This window comes from Athene noctua, chromosome 2, assembly GCF_965140245.1.
Source record: "Athene noctua chromosome 2, bAthNoc1.hap1.1, whole genome shotgun sequence".
Lineage (NCBI taxonomy): Eukaryota > Metazoa > Chordata > Aves > Strigiformes > Strigidae > Athene > Athene noctua.
The window spans coordinates 114,418,197-114,442,877 of NC_134038.1; the positions used below are offsets into that span (position 1 = coordinate 114,418,197).

At 39.0% G+C, this 24,681-nt stretch overlaps 1 protein-coding gene across 4 annotated transcripts in view; it reads right to left on the bottom strand.

The window, feature by feature from the left end:
* Positions 1–24,681, bottom strand: part of DIP2C (disco interacting protein 2 homolog C) — a 327,899-nt gene that overhangs the window by 111,341 nt on the left and 191,877 nt on the right. For all 4 annotated transcript variants that reach the window (XM_074899949.1, XM_074899947.1, XM_074899946.1 and 1 more), the window contains 3 exons: positions 7,946–8,071; positions 6,896–7,105; positions 617–748 (listed from right to left, as the gene is read on the bottom strand). In XM_074899949.1, coding sequence (XP_074756050.1) covers positions 617–748; positions 6,896–7,105; positions 7,946–8,071 — 468 coding nt within the window. The remainder of the gene's footprint in view (positions 1–616; positions 749–6,895; positions 7,106–7,945; positions 8,072–24,681) is intronic.

Consider the following 24,681-nt stretch of genomic DNA (forward strand, 5'->3'; position numbering starts at 1 on the left):
CTGCAACATTATGTCTTCTGTTCCTGAACTAATACATTTCTGTCAGTGAATTGCAGAAATTTCAACTTCCTACCCTTCCATAAAGTTGGCTCCAACATTTTTACCAAGTGGCTTTTAGAGCTGAAGCTGCCAAGTTTAGATGTGATACACTTGGTCAACAATTCCACACCCTGCTGAAATATTGTTTAATAAGTTTTAGAAAAGAGGAGCAGTAAATAAGAAAGGGTTTACAAATAACTGTTTTTCAAAAAAAAAAAAAAAAATTTTTCAGAAAATAAACATGTCACTTTTGAAGATGCAGCCATCGTAGCATGTCACGTTCTTTGCCATTTAAAAAACAGGTTAGTTGTGACCAGGCAGCACAATAAAAGTGGATCTAAAGAGATTCACTGCTTTCTTTTGCCAAACAATTTCTACAGGGAGTCAGCTCTGCTGATTATGAAATATTTCTCTATGTCGGCTTCATTTATACCAGTTTAAGACTGTAAAGATGCTGCAACTTTTTATGTGTTTATAAGTAAAAAGTACCCAGAAGAAACAAAGAGCAGATGCATACAGTAACCACTATAAAGGTTAAATACTCAAAAAAACCCCCCAGTTTTGCTTTGTGACATACCATCACCAGTCTCCATAAGTTCAGCATTTCCATACTTTGGTGCCACCCGTGCTGTTGATCCTTGTGGTCTTTCTACTTGTATTGAGTGTTCTGAGGTGTAAGTGGTAACATCTGGAGGGGCAGAATGATTTTCTGTGAAAAATAAGTTAAAAGATTTAACTGTGTACCTCTAGTGTTGAAGGGCAGAAAAGCAAAGGGAAGACAAAAGGATACTATTTGATTTTTTTCCCAATGTCAGAACAAATGTTAAAGCTAATGCACAAAATGAATGCATACAGCTATAATGTACAGCATAATTTTTATAAAGTTTCCACCAATGAAAACAGGGGCTGTATATCTGCAATCATATAAGCAACAGGCTAAAAAAAGATATAATCAGGTTGTAGATTCTCCACTGACATTAAATTTTATACTAAGTTAAAGCTTGTGAACAGCCTCAAGAAGAAAAGACCCAGACAAATATAATTCTGAGAGATTATTGCATCCTTTTTTCTAAATAAAAAGAATACAACTTGTTGTCAATCACTTGCAAGTGCCAATGCATATCCCTTTTATAACCTGCATTTTGAACATGCCCATTTTAGTTAAGAAAGGAATTCATTCGTATTTTAGGGAAAAAAATTGATCATAGCAGGATTGGAATCCAGGGGAAAGAAATAAAATGTAAAGAAACATGAACTTTGCATTCTGCATGGACACTTGCTTGTCTATTATTTTTAGACAGAGCTATTTCAATTCTTCCGCATAACAAAGACTTGCCTTCCAGAAGGCAAATACAATTTGGTCTGACTCATGCCAGCACTGCTAAACAAGAGCAGATCTTTGTCTTTCATAGCCCGATAACTCAGCATGCTACCACAGTTTGTTTTCCCATGTTTTCAAGTTTGAGTCTGTATTACCTACATATTTGTCCTATTTTTATAGGTTGTCTCATAATTTTTTTCCAGGTTTTCATCCACATTAGAGTAGATGAGACAAATACCATGAGCAAGTAACAACTTCTCTCTCAATTGACATAAATGATCCCCAGCAGCCTCTGAGAACAAAAGAAGGCAGGTCTTCATTCTGCTGTCATTGAAGTGAAGAGGAATGCATTCCACTTTACAATAGGTTAAGCGTCCTTAAAAATGCAAAAATTCTGCAAAAATTTAATCTTGTTCCAATACTGTTTTCAAGATGTGCTTTTAATTAAATCTGTCCTATAAGCATTATGGTGTCGTAACTGTACTATAACACCAACTTCTACAATAAATTCCACCGCAAATGTAATTATAAAGCATTTTTATGGGTCTTGAACTTTGGATCATTGTAATTCTTGTGCATTCAATCCATTCACACACCTTCAACAAAGATATTGTTGAAAAACTTACTTTTATACCTACACATACAGTAGCGGGATGATGTATTAGATGCCTATTTTGCATACTTCTCATTTGAAGTTAGCTTTGATGGACAATCATGAAAAATTAAGAAATGACATTAATGTCTACAGTTGTTATTTAATGTTTATATTCATGAGCATCATAAGGACTCAACCTCATCACTCAACCACAGTATCTGGTTGAAGAAAACACAAGATGGCTTTTATCGTGCAACTCAAAAACAACCTTACATCCTACACATGTCCAGTTGAGTCTTTTGAGTCTGACCAATCCACTGTTATAATTTTACTGAAACAAACACTTATATTCTGCTGCAAATGACCAACTTAAGTATAATAGCTTGGGCTATGAAGCTTATGCTGGTAATGGTTTGAATAATGTCTTCTTTTTAGATGTCTTGTCATTATCAAGTATTTTAGACTCAGCACAATTTTTGCCCTTCCTTGCTAAGTGGCAAGAGATTTTTATAGATCATGATTGAATTACCCGGTAACTAAGTCGATTAAAAAATGCTGCTTATCTTTTTATCTTTTACTTATAATGCAGTTTTGCTACACAAATAGGAGAGAAGATCATGACTAAGAAAATAATTGTACTTAGTTAGCTATTAGTAATGTGAGAAAGTATTTTTAAAGTTAGCTATAATAGTTTATATCTTTCCAGTGAAGTATTTCCATCTTCCAGACTCTACAAGGCAAACTGAATTGGAGTTAAAGTATCTCCTTTCAGGTTTTAGCACTCAGATGATTTTTTTTTAATGTGTGCGAGAGAAGATACGTGATTCAAAGCACCACAGAGCAGAGATGCTCTCCCTTCAGATGCATACACTTGAAACAAAATACTTCTCTGTAACACATGGTGCCTAGTAGGGTGAAATAACATGAGAAAGAAGCTTCCTGCTCTTTTGTAAAAGGGTTTCCTTTTGAACAAGCAGCACTGGCACATGAATTTACCGAAAAGAAACTCCCTTCCCAAGGTGGCCACCACTGGCTGGCCAAAGAGTAGGGTTTTAGCACTCTGGCTGCCCATCTGCTATTTACATTTCCATTAAGAAGAACCCTTATCCAGCAGAAGAGGAACGTTAAGGTTTGTCTTGCTGTGTTCATTTATAGTATCTGCTTAACAGATGTCTTATCATGGCAATATCTACAGCTGTAGGTTTCATCCCTTAGATTTACAAATACTCAGTTGGTTCCCTTCTCGGAGTCAGGCTTGGAGAAATGAAAGCCATACAGACAAAAATTTGGTCTGAATGACTTCTAAAGACCAAGATAATTGTTATGTTATGTGAAACGTACCCTTTTTAGTACAGAACCAAATCCAGGCTTAGACTATCGACACAATCTGTATAGAGCTGCTTGGTCGTGTATCAGGTAACTTGAAGCACTGTTTGAGGTTTAGTTAAGAATAATGATCCTGACACATCTGTTCACTAAAAAGTAGAAACTGTGACAGCTGCATGACTTCAAAGCATTTCCTCCATCAAACATAGATATTTGCGTGACCTCCTCTTCCCATCTCTTTCAATATTCTTGCATTAGAAGATCACAGACAGAACAGCTGTTTCCAGTTAAGGCTCTCTTAATTTCTGCCACTGAAGTGATACAATTTACCCTGTTTCATGCAAATCAGAAAGAACCAACAATGCAGAGCACATTCATGTAGGTACAGAGTATGTGCACTGACAGAGCCCCAAGTTTGAGAAGCCAAGAGGTAGAGGAATACTTTCCAGTGGAAGTTTGGCAGCACACATAAACACCATGTATTTAAAAACTCTCTGGGAACTCAAAAAGCATCTCTAGATTACTACACTTGAAAAAATGCACCTCTTTCTCCCAAACAAGCTGATTCTTCTGGTTGTCAAGGAAGAGAAATCTAGAGTCAGAGGTGCAGCTTTTTCCATCAGCTGGGTTTCTCCCATATTGATGTCCCAGTGACAGAGAGTATTTTAAACTAGTCTCCTGTATTATAAGTTAATATTTCCCCTCAGAACACATAAGAATTTTCAGGTTGTCAGAGAATTATCAGTCATGCCTTATGATTTACTAAATTTACTTTGTTAGAAATCTATGTGGCCTTTAATGTGATTTTCAAACAGAAACATATTTGAAGCATATAAAAGAAACATTAAACACACCTACAGGATCAAAATTCTATAGCAAGATTTTTAACTCTTTACATAAATGTATAATCATAGGTAAGTGCTATGTGATTTTCATTACATGAACTTTCTGAGCTTTGAGATGTGTTTTTTCTCTTTGATTTTTTTTTTAAAGACCTTAGAAATATAAAAAGTACTGATCCAAAGATGGGTCAGAACATTAGATATTTTTTACGGATTTCAGGGGTTTGACCTGTAAGTTCAAGAATTACCCAACGCAACTGTGATATCTATGCCAAACTAGAGATTCTACCTGTAGCTTAATACAGACACCTGAGCGTCTTAAAGCTGAGAATAAATATTTTAAGGATATCTATTCTAAACTAGAACTTTGGCCATAATAGCGCAGCAGCAGCAGCCAAATTAAATGAACAGTATAACATTAAAAGCATATAATAACTTATGCAAATCATCTGAATGATCCACAAAACTGAACTCTGATTATATTACAACCAAAGCTTTTTATCAAATCCCTTCTCAGGACTGCATTACAGTACTTAAATCGGAAAAATATCCCTTTGATTCAGTGATGCATTCTGCAGGTCAAATCCAAGTGGATATCAGAATGGAAGGCTGGTTTTGGTTATCGTTAAAAATCTTTCCTGTTGCCCCTTAAATTTGTATTTATCAAAATTGGCATCTTCAGTAAGTATGTCCTTATATATTTATAGATGATACCTCTCTTGTAGGCTGATCTGTCTCTGGAGAACAACTCCCTGGACTTAAGAAACATCAAGCCATGGGAATATATGTTCTTTGTGATCAAGAACAAATTGTCTCCAGTAGCTGAGGAACTTCAGAGAACAGGATTACTCTTCTCTGTTGCCTTCTCTCCTACCAAAGAGGATTATTCATCTACTACCACTGCCACACTGCCTCTGAAACAATGCTATCTGTGGGAATATTTCAAATTGATTAACTCTTAGAATACATTTAAATGCAAAATCCACCTATTTGGATTGAAAGGAAGTGAAAGAGCCATTTAATTTAAAATTCTTACAGGAAGCAGCTCACCCATGAAGAAATACATCTTGCAGTTATCATCTGTGCAGCTTCTCTTACATTTCCAGTCATCTTAGCAACAATGACTGATGGTAACCTTAAGATCACAGTCTCAATCTGTTAGCAGATATCACTCACATTTTGTATTCATATAACATTTCATTACTACATCAGAACTACTGTCCAACTAGTGATGCCATTTAAGGTATCTTATTGTCAGAACTAATAAAAATATGTATACAGTGAGGTAAGTTTAACTGTTTCCTTCAAAAGAGAAATCTTTCCAGTCAACAACAACAAGGTGAAATAAAACAAGTAAAATACGTAGTATTTGTCCTCTCCTGCAGAATACTGCCATCTTAATTTAGCTTTATAAATGCTGTATTATTTACCACAAACTCAGTGGTTATAAAAAAAGACTTACTGTGCCAGATTTAAAATTACTGAAATGTCACATTATAAAGAAGCTATATTTAAAGGCACATTAAGACTTGGTGTGTGAGTAATGCAACCTTTTAGAGTTTGGATAAATTTAATTCTCTATGCTATAATTTCCTCTAGCATTTCAGGATGAAGTCACAGAAGATAACCAAACGCAATGATTAATGTGTTCAGAAGTGTATGTGTTTCTAAACCAAGGTTCTAAGCTATTCATTTAGCATGAATTTAAGAATACAATAGAAATTCTTCTCCTGACTGCAATTCAGCAAATCCAGGCCACGGTGAGATGATTACTTATCTGAAAATACAGGTGTTACATCAAGGTATACTTACAGAAAAAATAAGTTCCAACACACAAAATCAGAACATTTAAGATGTTTTCATGTATATCATTACATATACTTGAAAAGGAATGATCTGCATTTCTTATGTGTAGCAGAACAGCAGCAAGGTTGTTTTATCTGTTCCAATATAGATTCCAACAGATTTTCAGTGAGACAACCCAAAATACACAGCCCCAACAAGAATGCACCCAAAGCAGATGAGTTGTATGATAAACAGCAGTTATCGGAGAATGAGGAGAACACAAGTCTTGCTTTCCACATGCCTGATCAAATAGCTGCCTCATTTTAATGAAGACTAATGTCAATGGCACAATATCAAGAAATTATTCCTGTCTGTGAAGCTTAGCCCTAATGGAAAGAAAGCTTTGACTCCCTAGGATCTTTCCAAAGGATATAACAAGCTACTAATAATAACAACAGATTTCCTTTCCAAAGGTGTACAACAGACTTTCCCAAGGACTATAATGGCTAGATACCCCAACCCATGTATTCTAGATTCAATTAAGAGCAGATAAAAAAATATTTTTAAGAGGACCTACTGTTAACAGAATTATCAAAAATCATGCAAACAATGTAAAGTGGTGCAGCAGTAGGCAAAACTAGTGTGCAGGCAATCCCTAGTGCTGCATGCACTGATTTTCCTTGCTGATGGATCCTACAGAGACCTTTTTTAGTGCTAACAGAAGTCATGCAACCGTGCATTTTAAGATATCTGGGGCCAACAGCTAGAGACTGTTTGCCACACCATAAGTTTGCCCTCCAATCTAAATTGCTACTTGTTTTTTATTTTCTCATGAAATAAGAACATAAGACTATCTCTCCATATAATGTAAATAGAAAAACAGAAGGAAGAAGCAGCATAGGAGAGACTTTATATAGCAGCACCAGATGAATGTAACAGACAAAATTCATGTTAAACTGGACATGCTCAAAATGTCTGTATACTAACCTATATGCGTTTGAGCCATAACATCAGCTAGTCTGTGTGCAGCACCACTGCCTCCACTTTGTGTTGAGGAGGAGGAAGTGGTTGACGTGGTAGAGCCATGGATTGCTTGACTGATCCAATGTTCCATGTTTATACTCCCCTGACTTGAGGTGGGAGTTCCCTGGGAGTCACCTTGTACGGAGCCTTCATCTTCTGAACCAGAAGAAGTATCTAGTAATCAAAAACAGTTTGTTAACTTGCAGTGCTCTGGGGTTTTCTTAATAGAAATAAGGCATGTTCATATTACAAATCTAAAGATAACTGCTATTAAGAAAAACTCATGAAGGTACGCAAACATAATTTTAAAAGTCTGTAATACTGAAAGCTGTGAGACGAAGTCAATTGCTAACTGCACACTGAGAGAGCTTTCCTGCTCTAAGGCCATGGTTTGTGTATTGCTGTACAAAAATAAGGATAACAGAAATCTTCTTTTATAATGTGGCTTGAGAAATTTCTGCATGTACTAACAGCACAGAATACCCAAAATACTTGCCCAGGCTAACTCCACAAAGTCTGTGAAAAAATTTTGCAACTGTAGAAAGCTCATGCCTCAGTGAGAAATGGAGTCCCAGACGGATTCAGTGAGTATAAGAATGCAAGAGATGTGGGGTATTTTCACAGTCTAGTAGGTAAAAGAACAGATAATTTTGAAAGGAACGGCATGACTAACTGTAAATACAACGTTCCATTACAGTGTTACGGAACAAACTAAAAACTTGAAAGGAACTTGGAGTCCCAGAAAATATGACAAGCTGGCCATGGTTAGGTCATCATAAGACCAAAAGGACCAATGCAAGTTGAGGTACCACCAACAGAAACGCAATTATGCGAACCGCCCCCGTTGACTTTCCAACCACTCAGTTCACTCTCTCCTCTTCAAACATACCCCAGTGTTATGCTCAGTGTGCTTCAAATGACATTTCCATTACTATCTATACAGGCAGATTATTAGTTCATAGCAGCCCAAAGAACCATTTTTTAAAATCTCATAAAATAAACATAGATGCTCACCTGGAGGTGTGTAGGCATCCATTGATGTTTGCACCACCAATGAACGTCGTTTTGAGGGCATGGGGACTGCCATTTTCCTTTCTTTATGTTTAGCAAGGGCTGCCTGAACTGCTTCTGTGTGGACATCTGGAAGAAAAGAGAGATTTCAAGCTAGCTTTCAGACAGAAACAAGCTGTTTGTGCATTCAGTCCACCTGCACGCAGGTTCGTTTGTATGCCAGCTAGGCTGGCAGTGCATATCGAATGATGAAAGGCCAGGAATGCAGGGGATCTCAGAGGGACTGCTTGAGTTCTCCTCACTGTAGAAGAAGCAGCTATAGCAAAAAGTACCATACCAACAGACAAGCCCTTTGAGTTGTACGATATTTCCAGAGCAGTGTTGCAGTACTTGAAGAGTAGGAACTCCGTTTCCCCAGAGCAAACCTCTCTTTAACCAAGAGCTGTTACTTCAGCAACCATTACTGTTTTCAGTGAAAGTGTGGTGTATTAACATTTCCTGTTTTATAAATGAATGAGGTTTCCAATTTACACAGAAGTCACAGAGACAAAGTGAATGGTAACATTTGCTTGAAAGGTAAGAGGCATGTGAAATGTCACAACCAAAACGGCAGCAGGTCCCCCATTTCCAAATCCTCCTCCTGACTCCTTCACTTGGCTTTATTCACAGAAAAGTAAATATTACATAAGGTTGGCCTGAGAAGAAAAAGCACCCCAAGCACAGGCCTGGTACTTCACAGGCGGGTGCTACACATAGCTCACACCAGCCCATTCCAAAGCATCCAACAGATCCCTTCTCCGTGGGACATCCCCCATGAAGAGCTTCTCTACCTTTCACATGTACATATAGCTGTCTGCCTCCCCAAGTCTGAAAAAGGCCATTTATCACGCCTAAAAGACACTAGTGACATGCTTTGATTACTTATTTTGTTTTGTGCAAATCTTTTAATTACTACCATAACTATACATTGAAATAATTCTGCCCTTAGTTTACTACCTTGCACTTTGCTTAGACATACGGGTTTGGGACAAGACATGCATGAGGATACTGTACGCAAAACACATGGCAACCAAGAAAAGTCACTTATGGTTGAAGAAGTTGCCACACACTGACCATCTGGCACACAACTGGAAGCACATTAGACGTTGCCTTTTAACCAGTCACCGTTAGTCAGCTGTTGAAAACACAGCAAGTTGTGTGCACTGTTTAGCTGTTCCCCTTTGTGAAGCAGGAGCATAGTGAAGCAGGCTTAATCCAGAGGGATCCCACTTTTGCTGCTGAATCTGTTTGAAGACCACCCTTGGAGGCTGGTTTGGCAGCACACAGCCTGTTTCCTACTCCTGTTTTGATGCGGTGGCAGCTCTGAACAGACAATGTTCCCCAAGAAAAGCAACAAGAAAGAGAAGAGTATATATATCTTAATTTAAAGACCTGTTGGTTGGATCACATCGGTGTAAGTACAACTGAGAAGGATGACTAGAAGCACTAGAGGATACACTCTGCTGACAAGCCACAACGTCTCATTTTTAATAAAAGTGTTCCCTGTCTTCTGCCAGGGTTTAAGCACCTCTCAGTGGAAAGACTGCAGGGAAGAGTAAGTCTAAGAAAAAGAACATTACCAGCTGCTGCGGGCGGAGGAAGCAAGCAGCCGATTCAATGTGAATGATAGAGCAAGCTTCGATTTTATTGAAAGAAATCACACCTTATATAAGCACTCTACAATACACTACTCGCTAATCTATTGGATACATCTAAAAGGTTACATTATAATATCTCAGCCATTGGATACATCTAAAAGGTCACATTATAATATCCCAACCCCTTGTGGTATTTCAGGTCTGCATAAACACCTTTCTTCCTTTGAACCTGTTTTTCTCCTAGGGCTGTTTTTCTATCACCCCCAAGGCCATAATGTGCCCCAATTTATCTCTTTGTTCTCACAACAGTCCTTGTTAGCATCACTGTACCCTGGGTTTTTTCCTCTGTTTACCTCAGGTGGCTGTGACCAGCTCCTGCAGGGAGCTATGGCCTTGTTCTACGAGCCATTCTCCAACAATCAGCTGCTTCTGTGAGTTGTTTCTTGCTTTTGTTTTAAGACAATAAGCACATAGGTGAAAGCAAATCAAGAAAAGCAAACAGCAAAGCTGAAAGAGCATACTCGAAAGATAAAAGAGCCATGCAGCTGATGGACCAAAAGGGAAGAATATTGCAATGCTAACCTCAAACCAGAAAACAATTTCTCTCCTGTCATTATTTTGAAGTAGAAGGTTTGAGGTCTTTCTTATAATTAAAACCTGATGAAAAGTTTATGTGAAAAGTATCAGGCTAACAAAATAAACAATGTAAGTCTTTACCTAAGAGCATGTCCCCAAGATAAATTCCTACCTGCTCACTCCACACCAATGCCAATAACATATACAGGACTGAACATGCTCACTAATAGTTTGTGTTTCTTACCCAGCAAACAAGGAAAATTCTTGGTTTTCCTTCAAAGGATAGCAATTAGATATCAAGCAGTAAAGAAATGAGCTTTCCCTTTTAAAAGAAACCAAAACTCTACAGCAATTTTTGGAAGAGAATAAATTTTGCTGATCAAGACAGGAAGAATTATTTGTATATTATTGTATTGAGGAGTGGTTTTTCACTATTCATTATGAGGGAGATGAGGTGTAACTCAAATTCTTCAAAAGTTATTTTAAAGTAGGAAAGCTGACAAAATCATTATTAAAATGCTGGACACTGAATCATAACTTGTGAATTCTTTGATTTCTTTTTTGATGTAAGAAAGTAAACTCATCAGCCTAATTAAAAATACTCTGCAAGGTTTTGATTTTCAAATGAGTCCACGGGAGTCCAGGAACTGAATTGTTTTCTTAATAAAGCACAGGCCTGATATGTTTATTTGTAACGGGTTACTGTGGAATAAACCAAACTATGGATTACTAAAAACAACCCACTCAAAAAAACAAACCCAAACCCCACAGGAAAGACAATACAATAGAAAAGATGAGAAACACTGAATAAAAAAGAGGGAGACTGACTGGGGAGAAGGAACACACACACCTGCTCCCAGCCCAGCCTGCAAGGTCAACTATTCTGAAGACATTACTCAGAGCATGGAGGCTACCAAAAAAACAGGACACATGCCTAGAAAAGGCTGAGGACAGGACAGTCCAGGGATGGTCCAGTGTCTATCAGCAAGAACTTACATGCTTTTAGGGGGAGAGGAAAAAAAGGCAGCAGAAACAGTCAAGCTCCGGTGAAAAATCTTTTCACAACATTCTCTCCCAGGAATAAAACTCTTGGCTAAGCGAAGTGTCTCTAAGCATTTAAAGGAAGGCTAAGGATTAGGTAAAGAATGAATAACAGCCTATATAGTTTGTATGGTCTTCTTTTTGAATGAAAGCCTATTGATGGGTTCTGAAGATGCTCTTCAACCTATTTTGACAGTCTTGTATAGAGTTGGACTTGTTAAGCTATTGAAGAGCATTCAAGCCATTCATACCTAGAGACTATGTCCCAAAGTATTTGAGAAACCAAAGAGGTGAGGGAAAGCCAGACTGATACTTAAGAATTACACTTGAGAACAACTCTGAGGTTACAACATCTATCCTGTAACCACAACAAGACAGAAAACAGTAGAATTGTTCCCACCAAATATTAGCTTCAGGTATGCATTTTCCATATATATGCTTTGCTTTTCTCTAAATTTTAGCTTTGCTTTTCTGATCTACAAGCCAACTTTGCTGATGTATCACAAGGAATGTTAACCAAAATACGACTAATAATCTCTTTTCATAGTTTCATGAAGCACGGATTTAAACTAAACTGAAATGTAAATTCCTTAGCAAAGACTGACCCTGGTGATTTTCTTCTCATCGATTTGAGCAAGAGTGTGGTAGCTTTTTGCTTTCATCTTGGTGAAAGATGGGCTATGGTGTTCATCATATTGTATGTGACCCATTCTCTCCCACTCTTGTCCACAATCTGCCCCTAGCAGCTACTGAAAAAAAATACAAGAAGACTTGTAATAGGGATTTATACAATAGTAATTGGAAGCTCATTGTTCACTAAAGGAAGGAAACCACATTTGTGATATACATTGGGACAAAGTATAATGAGGCTAAGAAGACATATCCAATGTCTTAGCCTATCTATCTGTCCTCAGGACAGAAGACTGCTTATCCTCCCGAATCCCATCAGCACAAAGCAGTTTTTATTCTCCACATATCACACAGAGCATCAGCAGAGAACATCATATTAGAATTTCAAACCATCTCTGGCAGGGTGATGCCCCTTGTATTACAGGTCTGACAGAATTGTCTCGACTGTCTTCTCATGTTACCCTGGCACACTCAGGCTAACTGAATTGATCATATTATGATTGAGCATTGCTTTAAAACACAGGTTTCTTGTTAAATATGCATGAAAACAAATGTTCACGTATGAAGATTTTGTCCAGAAATTCCACACAGTTAGGAGCTTTCATCCAAAAAACCCCAAAACAACAAAAATACCACCTCTCCTCTCTTTCCTCATATATGGCATGTTACAATTTCTCACCTACTATAAACTTCTGATAAGAGTTTCAAATGCAGATATACCTTGATATAGTTGCACTTGAGCCTTCTGAAAATGTCCTGGGTCTAAGTGAAAAGAAAATTCTTCTAGGCAAAATTTTCTTTCACGCAGAAGTCTGTGACATTCTAACTACACTGTTACAGCTGATAAAACAACTCCAGGTCCTGACCCCTCAAAGCACTCTTATAGGTAACAAAATCTTTATACTCACTCACCTGGCTTTTCCACAAGAAAGTCTCAATGGGAAATCTAGAACATAAGAGTAAAATACCACCACCTCTGTGTACAGTAGTAGGAACCAACATGCAGTTCTAATCTGCTATTGTCCTCCACTGTTTTAGGCTGGCCAACCACATGTTGAATCCAATTTGTGTTTGTACCCAAGGAATTAATAAACTGGAAAGAGTAAAGCAACACACTTGGGAAAGCTAATTGCTTAACTCATGTTGTTGCAATCAACCTGGGGTTCAGTATTCAACCTGACATGTATTCCTTATAGGCTGCCTGATAATATCTAGCAAACTTCAGACAAAACAGTTCTGTCCCCAGTCTTTGTTGCATTCAAGCATTTTTGATTGTTTATTGTCTCCCTTTACTTTCTATGACAGAATAGAGAGGGCAAGTATACTACTGGGAGCAAAGTCAATAAGTGAAATATAAAGAAAGTGAAAGTGTAAAAACACGTGTGGTAGAAAGTTTCCCTTCAAAGAGCTAATGATCTATTAAACAAGAGATGAGGCATCGAAACAAAGGGCAGAGAAATTAAAACTAGCATAGGAAATGAGGGTCCATAAGCTCAGACTCCCATGGCTTTGGCCACTGCGGTCCATAATCAGAAACACTCATCTATTGCAAATAGAGGTAAATTCCTCATTCCATCAGCAGGACGAATTGCCCAGCTTTCCCAGGAGGTGCTCTGCTTAGCGCCGTCACCCTTTTCATCTGGTTTATCTTGTAACTTGGCACAAAGTTGTGCTCCCTGTTTAACGGAAAAGGTTTAGGAAAAAAACCCCAACCCACTAACATACATTGCTACACAGCAGCAGCTTGATATGGACACCATGGTCTTTCCCAGCTTTAAACCTCAGTGTGATCTAATGACTGCATGTTCAACACACCAGTGTATCTGATTGTCCATGGAAAACAGCAAGCCTATCCCTGTTTCTGTGGAACAAAGTGACATTATACTTACGCTGGCAGGCTGCTCCCATAACAAACCAGTGGGAGACTAGAGAGTCAGAGGTCAGCACAGTCATGCCAGAGGGATGAGCCTGTGCTCAGAGATTGTTCATTTTAAACACATGGTGATGTGAGAGGGAGCAACAGGGAGAACTTGGTGAAAGAAGATAATAGGGAGAGAACTGTATTAACTGCTGATAGGTGGGCAGTGTTCAAAGGTTAAATAATAATGCCCAGAAATGTTAACAAACACTGTTAATTACAGATTGTGCCTTTTTCACAGTGTTCTTTAATCATTTATTCCGTACATTTTTTAATGACCTGGAATGTAATGGGGGGGGGGGGGGGGGAATGACATGACATTTTTTTTTTTAGTCTGTAGTTAGGTTGGCACACAGAGAGCCTGGCCAGGCAGGAGTTTTAGTCTGGTTTGTGTTGGCTGTGGGATAGGCAGTCTCTTCTGAACTTTTACGGAAGTCTTTTCTGTGCAACATACTTTCTCTCCTCCTTGTACAAATGTATGAGTATTTATAAAAAGTGGTGAGTTTCCTCTGTGACAAGCTGTCTTCTCCTAGCTGTTTACTTTGGGAAAGGTGATCCTTCTAGGCTCAGATGAGCTCCACAAGCAAATCAGCCTTCTCTTCCTGAAGCAAGAAAGCAATTGTTGTGCAATGATTAAGGTCAGCCATTTCCTGGTCCACATATGGAACCATGCTGCAGTATCTCATGTTTCTATACAGCTGCTAGAAAAGCACTCTTCTGAAGTGTGCATCCTTGTTTGGCATGGAGCATAATCCTGACTCGCTCTCCCCCTTACACTCTATGAACAGGGATGACCCATTCCTTACTTGGGCCAGATAGATACAGTGTCCTTGAAAGCTGTGAACTGTAACATTTGAAATAAGATGCATTACTCCTAGTCCTCCCGCAGACTTTTGCAGCTTTTAGCAGAAGAATGAGTTTGCTCCCTTTTGTTCAGCTCTTTTTTAAAAAACAAAAACCTATTCAACAAATGATAGTTGCATTCTTCTTCAGTGTGGAGGGGTTGTTAAAATTTTTTTCCTATATGAGTTTAACATGCCTCAGTGGCTTCCTCTATTCAGTATCAGTTGCATTTGTTTCACAGGCATGTCAAACACTCAACATACTGTAAGCAAAGTGATACGTCCTCACTTATCCACTGGATCAGGAATTGGGGTGTTAATTCTGCATGGATCATGAAACAGAGTACTCCTCCCATGTTAAGCATCAGCTACATTAAAAATTTCCACATTATAAAACCGTTCTTCGTATCCCTTGCAGAAAATGCCTCAGCACATAGAAGAAAAGCAGCATCTTCTTTTGCACTTAAATCAGGTCTTGCAGTTCTGTGTCAAGTAGTTCTCTTGCATCTAATCTATCACGCAGTCCTGTTTCTTTTTAGGAAAAGAAATTAAGATTTGCTGTAAACAGGAGTTGTGCATTGCTAGAATCAAGATAGCAGAAGTCTGTTTCTACCTATGTTTCAGATAAAATATATTACTTTTATTGTCTTTGCTGGAGTTCTCAGTTTCCCAGTAATTATAAAACCTTAAAATTATAACCCAATCAGCAGCTGTTTATGAAACAGAAATATGGAAAAACAAGCTATTAACTAATTTTTGCTGTACAGGTGCAGAACTATCTAACAGAGTCCCTACCATCTTCTGCAGTCTGGTTTTCCAGTTCTGCAGTAATAGTACTTTCATCCCTCCCTTTGGGGGACTTACCAGTGGAAGAATAAAACCGCTGGGAGACATATCTAGATGTGATCTGAATTCATCCATTTCATCTGTTTGTTCCTTTTGCCTTATGTAATTCCACTCCCCTGAGCTATTTTTGTCTTTTTTTTTATTTAGCCTTCGGAAACAATCTTTCTTCCTTCGCTTTAGTAGCCTTGTAACATGATGATACAACTGGGAGCAGCACAGGCCCTAAGGACTCTGAGAAGGCTTAGCATCCTTGGTTTTTATGGGATAGTCCACAAACACAATTGACTTGCTCTCAGAATGGCACATTATTAAGATCAAGAAGGTTGATGCTCTGCACTAATGAGTTGAGAATGCCAAACTATTTTTAATAAGAGGTTATTTATGTACATATAACACATATTTATGTATTATTTTTATTGCAGTAGAGGATCAGCCCTGATGTCAGACATTTAACATATAAGTAAAACCACAAATAATTCTCTGTCTCAGGGAAGCCAGCACCTGGGGTGGCATCAAGGAAAACAGCTAGAAGAACAGGCACAGAGGCGGCTTGCAGGAGGCCACAGGAGCAAGAGCAGTTATTGCTGCATCAACATATTGTACAACAGAAGAATCCTAGCAGCTTCTGAGTTGTTACAGGGAGGCAACTGATACTATGGGAAAAACAGCACTATCAAACTAGCGCTATCGAAGGTGAGTTTTGGCTGAAAATTCTAGATAAGGCAATGCTAAGTATAGTAATGGTATGATAAGTAATTACACAGAGGAAAGGTTGGCAATTGCTGCTTTACAGGAAACTAGTAGTTGAAAGCATGAAAGTCTCTTATGAGTTTAATCAGACCTTTGTTGTAGCTACCATGGAAACGAAGGATATACTGAGAATTCATTTCCTAATACGTGGCCTGTAAGTACTCTGAGTAGAGATAATTTGGTAGCTACATCTATTGGAAATGCAATCAGGACGTACTAAATAGGGTGAGACATGGTAAATGTGGTATCATCAGAACACATTACAGTTAGGCTTTGTCTTTTGATTGTCCTGGGCTGACAGCACTGACTTATTTTCAGGCAGATAACGGGGCAAGTGATTTCATAAAAATTGCCATGTTCATCCAACATAGATCAGTCCTTGGAAAATCATCTCACCTTTGGGAATGTGAAAGTAAGTGAGTCCATGTAATAACAGATCTTTGCTGTGGGTGATGCTTTAACGAAGCAGTCTCAGAATACTTTCACCATCTCTCTGGGTATTAAGATAGGAAAGCACACAGCCCAAACAGTGTGACACCTAATTTCTCTCCAGCTGCAAGCAGGTGTGCTACTAATTCTGAAATATGGCATTCACAACAAACACAGTGAATACTTGACTGAATGCAAGAACATCTGCTCTAAGAGGACACTCATTTATACGAGGGCTGTGGAGGTTACTAACAGAAATACACTGTTGCTTACATTTCAAAAAACAATTTAAGTGTGTAATTTTCAGACTTTGGGATGTTTAAACTATTATGTACTGGGTCTCTACTGGGAACCGGGGATACATGGATATGCAGGGGAAAGTTCTGCTGACTTTTCATGAATGTGGGGCCAAATTTTGGTAACCTGCACCATTTTTGACAATGAAAAGTCAGTGTTTTAGAAAACATCTGCACTCCCATGAACGTGCCACTGAAAAAGACCTGGCTCTTCCACAACGCTGCAGCCAGCAAACTCCACTGGTGCAGGAAACTGCACTCCATGCACTCTGCAAAGGGCTGTGCTGTGCCATCATTCATCTGCTGCTGAGTACCTCCCAGGCCTCTTCTGTCCACCCCCAGGTGCACACCTGAAGAAGCTAGAAGCTTTGCACATTCTCATGTGGTCAGAAAGCTTAAAGAAGAAAAGCATGGCTGTCGCACAGCTGTCATCTCCCACTTTGGATAGGAGTGGTGATAATCCTTAAATCTGGGCGGAAAGACGATAAAAGCTGAACACACAGATGGGAAAGCTGTATGGGCAGGCTGTGAAACGTGCAGGTTATGTGATGGAAAAAGAGGACACCAAACCAGAAGACTGAACTCTTTATGACTCCACTGCTAGTTTTGCTCAAAGGCAGGGTTTTTGCTTTACTTTGGATTCTTAAAGGTATTGTAATATAAGTTGATTTAAAAATGTTTATCTCTGAGATTTAAAACTATATTAAACCTACTCATAAGTGAAATAAAAAACCATGCAGGCCTCCTACTAATAATTTCCATCCCTCCATTTATTATCTCATTTGTAATGCAATCTGGACGTCAGCTTCACATAGTGACTTCATCTCAGGCCCCCTTATTATGCAATCTGAAGTAAATCAACTTTCTATTTGTTTCTCTCTGGAGATCCTTGAATAATTTTCCTCAAGAGTTCTGCAATTATCCTTACAAATTTTTCTGCTGGGTCAAAAGCAAGGATGTGGTCATCTAAATTGAATCTTTGCAAAAGATTTTTTCCAACCTCTTTTTTGTCCTGATTGAGTGGTAGCTTGAAATTAAGTTTTTAAATAAGCTAAATCAAATAGGAGATGAATTAATTTCTGAGTGTCTACAGCCAGGTTAATTAATTCAGATTAACTCTTCCAAGTAACCCTTACTCACCTCAGGGGTTAACAAATTCTTTGTTTTATGACGAGCCACCTTTACACTTACATACATCCGGTCTTGATACATAACACATTCATAACACTTTTCTTTGGAGAAATGATAAACGATAACAGTTCAATAAAAATGATTACTCAAATCTTCCCATTCCATCCTTTTCTCTACCACACACTGTAACTCTTATATTCTCGTAGTGTAATTATTTTTTGTCAGTTCTGGCAAGATTGCAGAATGAGATCTTGAATGTCCTTTCAAAAACAAAATACAAGCCACCCATATATTTTAAAATCACCATGAGGTAAGCTGTAGACACGCAAACAGTCAGCAACCTTTGTTAGAGTTCATACACACGCCTACCTCATGGCAAATGAGAACAAATACATTGTAAGGCACGTACTGAAGGTCCTAGAGCAGAACAGCGCAGCTACCTATGGTCTGGTGCCAACTTCTCCTCTAGGATTTGGGTCTACAGGGAACAGCCTTTCATTGCTAGCTCCCTTATTTCAAATGCCCCTCAAACCTAGGCTGGGATGATTTGTTTTGAAGTTCATTGATTTCATGCTCAGTATAAGCTGTTCAGTCTTTTCCCTACTGAACCACAGTGTGGGAAACGTGGCTCAGGAATTTGAGCTGAGAGCTGTAGTTAGGATGCGTTTGTTTTGGCAGTATCTCCAAAAATCTCCTATATTAAGATGTCTTTTAAAAGAAGTGCTGAGTGCACTTGGAAAACGAGCTGTTCTCTGCAGTGGTGGGATCTCTAGGGCAGGGGTTGGCAGACCTCCATGAATGGTGTACCAGACTGATTTTTAATTTCTCATCTTCAGAAGTTAAATGTATGGGAAAAAAATCAGTGATCAGGAGAAGGGAGGTACTTCCTGCTGAGAGTCCGGGTACCACAACCAACTTTACCAGCAGTACTCTTCCTCCATGCTACTAGCTGAGAGGTGCTGATTCTACATATGGTATTTCTCAAAATACTCCATTTCTCAGCTCCTAGCTCTAGGCTCACCCACTGCTGTGCCTTTCAAAATCTGTCCATATAGTTCATATAGCACATGTGCTCTCATCTGCTGGTCTTTCCTCTAGGACACCATGAACCCTTAGAGATAGAGACAGTGCAATTTTACTTATGCTGTTACTTCCCACATCATTTCTGACATCTGGAAAATGCCAGGTTTTAGAGCTCACTGGTCTCATTTTTCCTAAGCATTACACTTGCTCCAGGCAGTGCAGAACACTGGTCATCTTCAAGACCTCATGAGAAACAAGGAACTTAATAAACTGGGCCCAACCCATCTGTCACATCCTCATCTCATCAGAGGATAATTCTACAGCAGAAATTACAGGGCTAAGAGCTGCTATCTCATTCCTAACACATGCATGTGCATCTGAACATGTTACACTGCATTCCTATCACTAAATATCGATTTTTATCCATTTTTTTAAAATTGATGTATACCTTTTCTGTACTTTTATCATCCTTTTTTTTTTTGCTTTTTTGCTGACAGATGGGAGTTGTGGAAACTGTAAAAGCCGAATTCTGGCACATGAGAAGGTGCTCTGGTTTTCAGTACTGTGATGGAGAACTGAAGCTTTTTGTTCTGGCATAATCTAAAGGCCACAGGGGTGTCCCTTTGGAAAAATGAAGTTGGGAAGGACCTGATGTTTCATTTCTCTATGTGTTGAACATCCAGCTGAGGTAAGACAACATACTTTTTCTCTGGAGAGGAGTTAAAATAGGTGCTGAAGGTCTTTGAAGGAGACTTGCTCTCTGAACCCCACAGGCCATGACTGGCTGAGAAACACAGATTTGGAGGAGATTTATTGTGACCAGAAAAACAATTTCTGATCATGAGGATCTGCCCAGTTTACCCATAGGGTATTTCATTAGGAGCTGCCACAGCAGCAGATGCTGCTGTACTGCACTGCAGCCTTTATGTGGCAGCAGAGCTCAGCTCTGCTTCAGGCCACCAGAACAGCCACAGGCAAGGGGCCAAACTCTAGCAGCACTAATACTAACACTAATACTACAAACTCTAGTAACACTAATACTTCAGGGCTACACCACGGAGAGGTTACAGATCACTATTTTAAGTACCAAGTCAGTAATACCGTTCTTCTAAAAGAAAGACATTCTATGATGGTATTTTAAATAATGGTGGCAGAAGCTTCAGGTCCTTCCATGAGGGATTTCAATGTTAGCAGGAGGAGAATGTAGGCAATGCTACCAGGGAGCAAAGAGGTTACTGAATGGAAGACATCTAGGGACAACATCCTCTGAAAATCTCAGTATTTGACTGAGTTAGTTTATCTAGACAGCATTACTGATAAGACTGAAAGCTAAGCCATTCTGGTTACCTACTTGTTTACCTCATCGTGTAATTCCTATCTCCTTATCTCAACAAAGCATAACAAATCCATGGATTTGCAGCTTCCAAAAGTACCCAAGAAATCTAGTTTCTAAACTAAGGAAACAAAGCTGTATGTTCAACTACAGCTACATCTACATGAACATTATTAACTTCGTACTCAAGTCTGTGCCTTACTTTGCAGTCACATCACCTGAGCCAGATCAAGCCAGATGCTGACATCTATCCTGCATGCAGAGGCAGAAGCGAAGTGCAAGCCGGTTTTCCTTTGACTGCGTTTTTTTGTCTGAAAAGCCACTGGTCAGAAAAGCCTCTTGGCAAAAGTTACTGATCCAGCCTACAGCAACATTTGGTTTCAGTGTCATCTTGAGTCCTGAGATAATGTTATAGTACAGACACTGGCTAAGGAACGGCAGCTGCTAAGAGAAAAATGTTGCCATGATTTACATTTGGCAAACCTTTCCAAATACCATTTCTACATAAAGAGAATTTTTATATTCAGTAGTAAACAAATCAAAAATGCTTTGTAATTAATATCAGCTAAACTAGCTGCCACATTTGTATAAATAATATAGCTTAACCCTGCACTGACTTGGTTACTACTCTTATAGCATTATCTATTTCTTTAAACATCAAAAAAAAATGATCAAAGAAGCTGACATTTTGAAACAATGATTTCAGGATCCCTTCCCGTATAAAAAGAAGCAGTCAGGAAATTTGAAGCCTTTTTGGTTTTGAAGAATTAGACTAAATTCCTAATGTAAGCTGAATTTTAAAATCAAATTATCTTAAAACAAAAAATGTACCTGGAACATTTAAGGAAAAAAATCACCTCCATAAACTCAGAGTCAATTTTATTTAAAATATAAAAATCATAGAAACCAGGTTTTCAGAATTACAGTGCAGAAAAATTCTGTTACAACATTAATGAAATAATAATAATAAAAAATACTGAAGTGAGAAAATAGGTAAGGATTTAAAATGTCACAGTCTGACATTTTCCATAATAAAAGAGCATAAGTTGAAGGTGATATTAGTGGCAGCAATGATTTTGAGCCTCCAAAGAGAGTTCATTAAACAATCTTCACTGACATCTAAATTTATGTAAAAAGCCAAAGCATAGAGGGAGAGTTGGATGACTTTCAGGATGTTACACTTCCAGATAGGAAAACCTTACCAAGACACAGAAAAGGACTTTGATCAGAGTCAAAGTAGAGGATTTTTTTGCAGATGCTAATTGAAATAAATTGTGCAAAAAAACTAAGGAAGGGAAACATTTTCCTAGAAGTGAATTACTTATTGGTTAAAGACTGCACATTAGTTTTGTTTTGGGCCTTTTCCAAGATGATGTGCCAAATATGACAACATGCACTGAAACTGGGTAACAGCTAGAATCTAAGAATCACAATATGATCAGAGCAGAGATGCTGAAGTATTAAGCACAGAAAAACAAGTGAAACAAAGGCTTCTATTTAAAGCAAATCTGCATCTGAAGACAAGATAGCCAGAAAGAAATCTGACTTTAAAGTTTGTAACCTGCAGTAATAAGAGTATGAGCACTGGGACCAAGAAAGAAAGAGACTTCTGATCTCCCAGGGGCGACAGAAGGGAGAACAAAATTCAGGATAGGAACATTGTACTGTATCTTAGCAAAGCTCCTCTGAAACTAAATCTAAAGAAGATGATCTGATAATCTTTCAAAATTGAAATGGAAGTTTACGTTTACCTTCATTGGCATTTGCTACATACAGCCTTCTTTTGAGTCAGTGGAAATGCAGTAGCTGTTCAATTTGTTGGAGAGCACAGTGACTTGCTGAGGAGTTATGCTATACAGCAATCAAGGTAGAATTCAAAGCCCTGCATAAGCCCCCAAAATACTATCAAGCTTTCCAGTTTTAACACCAAGGACATTTTCAGGGCAGCAAGAGATCAAAATTTATACTACAGTCCTGAGTCTCCCTAGATGAGATTCCTGCGCCAGTAACAAGCAACCCTTTGCGCTCAATTCCTTACTTTCCCTCTCAGCAACAGAGTATGTGTCTTTATTATTTTTATATATAATTACAATACTTCACCCCAATCCTAAGGCAGGACCTTATGTACCATTTCACTGAACAAACACCTTGCTTTTAAGGCAGCAGGGAGTGACTGAAACCAAGAAGCAGCAATACCAATTCAGAGCACTCCTGGGGTATCAGGAGAGGCACACAGGGAAGAAGTGCACATTGTCTCCTTTCGTCCATCCCCAAACTAACTCAATATCTTAGTTTACAAATGGCAAGCACAGCTCAAGTAGAGGACTTTCAACACACAGTCAAATACACATGTTTTTAACAGAACTGCTCTGGAGAGTCACAGCTTGGAGGCTTGAGGACCACAAACGAGACAATTTCAAGAATAGTATCTTTGCATGTCTAAAAACACCATGTAGAAATCAGACAATTTTTAGTGCAATGTGGGAGAAAATTCTAGGAGCTTATATACCAAGGAATTATTATGCAGATCCTACAACCATTATTCAGCAAAAAACTGGCAGCATCTACAGTGTGAACCCAAAGTTTCTGAGGAGAGAAGGGAGTTTTTCAATTTTATCAGAATGGTTTGGACATACGTGAACTTCCTCTGCCAACATTTATAATTCCATTTTCCTTTAAATGGGACTGGCAAGCTCTTTGACTAATGGAATGAACAAGAGATATGTTACAAAAGGTTTAACAAGGAGTTCTCTGTAATTTTCCAATTGTGTCAGCACAATGCATCTGACTGTGTCCAGAAAGATGCATCTCTCAAACACAATCCAGAACTTTCACAGTTGGCTCCTCCATGCTCTCCACAAACATTAGTCCCTGGCTCCTGTCTCAGCTCAAAAGGGTCTCTGCCACAATGGTTGATGGGTGCTGCTGTCTATAGCCCCCTTATTCTGCAAGTGCAAGAGAAGCAGCAGCAGAGAAACCAGCTTGTGGCCTCTGGCTGTCATCTGAGAAGGGTGCTTATACTTCAGCAGTGCCTGTAGCAGTTCAAACAACGGCTGAGCACACCTGTCCTTCACCTGGTTAAGGTATACTACGTGCGGTTTATGCCTCCAAAGGTAAGAGTAAAGAAGTTTCAGAACTCACTTTTCCTTCAGTTATAAACCAATCAATTCCTTCACTTTGTGTTATACCTGGAGCAGCATCATGAAGAGACTTGGATCCCATTCATTTGGAAATGAGATTTTACCCTTTGTTTAGCTCTGAAATTAATTTTATCTTCCCTTTATCAGTGCTTCCATTTAGGGCATAATGATGTTCCCAATTTGCTATACTTCAAATTAAGTATTTTTTCTTATGGTATTCACCAAACTAGAATCAGTACACTAAAAACCAGCTGTGCCACAGAACCACAGGCTGGTGGAGGTCAGCAGGAACCTCTGGAGATCATCCAGTTCAACTCCCTGCTCAAATCAGGGTGACCTACAGCAGATTGCTTGGGGTCATGTCCAGTGGGGTTTTGAACAGATGCAAGGACGAAGATACTACAACCTCTCTGGGAAACCTGTGCCAGTGCTTAACCACTCTTAGAGTAAAAAATGTTCTTCTTACGCTTAAATGGAACTTTTCATATTTCAGTCTGAGCCTACTGTCTCTTGTCCTGTCACTAAGCACAACTGAGAAGAGTCTGGCTCCATGTCCTTTACTTCCCCCATCAGGTACTTATAGACATGGATAAGATCCCCCTGAGCCTTCTCTTCTCCAGGCTGCACAACCCTAGCTCTCACAGCCCCTCCTCATGTATCAGAGGCTCCATTCCTTAATCATCTTTGTGGCCTTTTGTTGGACTTAGTCCAGTATGTCCCTCCCTCTCTTGTACTGGGGAGCCCAGCACTGGACACAGCACTCCAGATGTGCCTCACCAGTGCTCAATCAGAGGGGAAGGATCACCTCCCTCGACCTCCTGGCAGCATTCCTCCTAGTGCACCCCAGGAGGTTCTTGGCCTTCTTAACCATAGCAGTACCTTGCTAGCTCATGTTTACCTTGTTGATGACCAGGATTTTGCTGCCAAGCTGCTTTTCAGCCAGTGGGCACTCAGCCTGTCAAAGTGCATGGGGTTATTCCTCACCAAGTGCAGGATTTTGCATTTTCCTTTGTCAAACTTCACTAGATTCCTGTTTGTCCACTCATCCAACCTGTCCAGATCCCTCTGAATGCCAGTACACACATTTGGTGTATCAACCACTCCTCCCAGTTTGGTATCTGCAAATGTGTGAAGGGTACACTCTGTT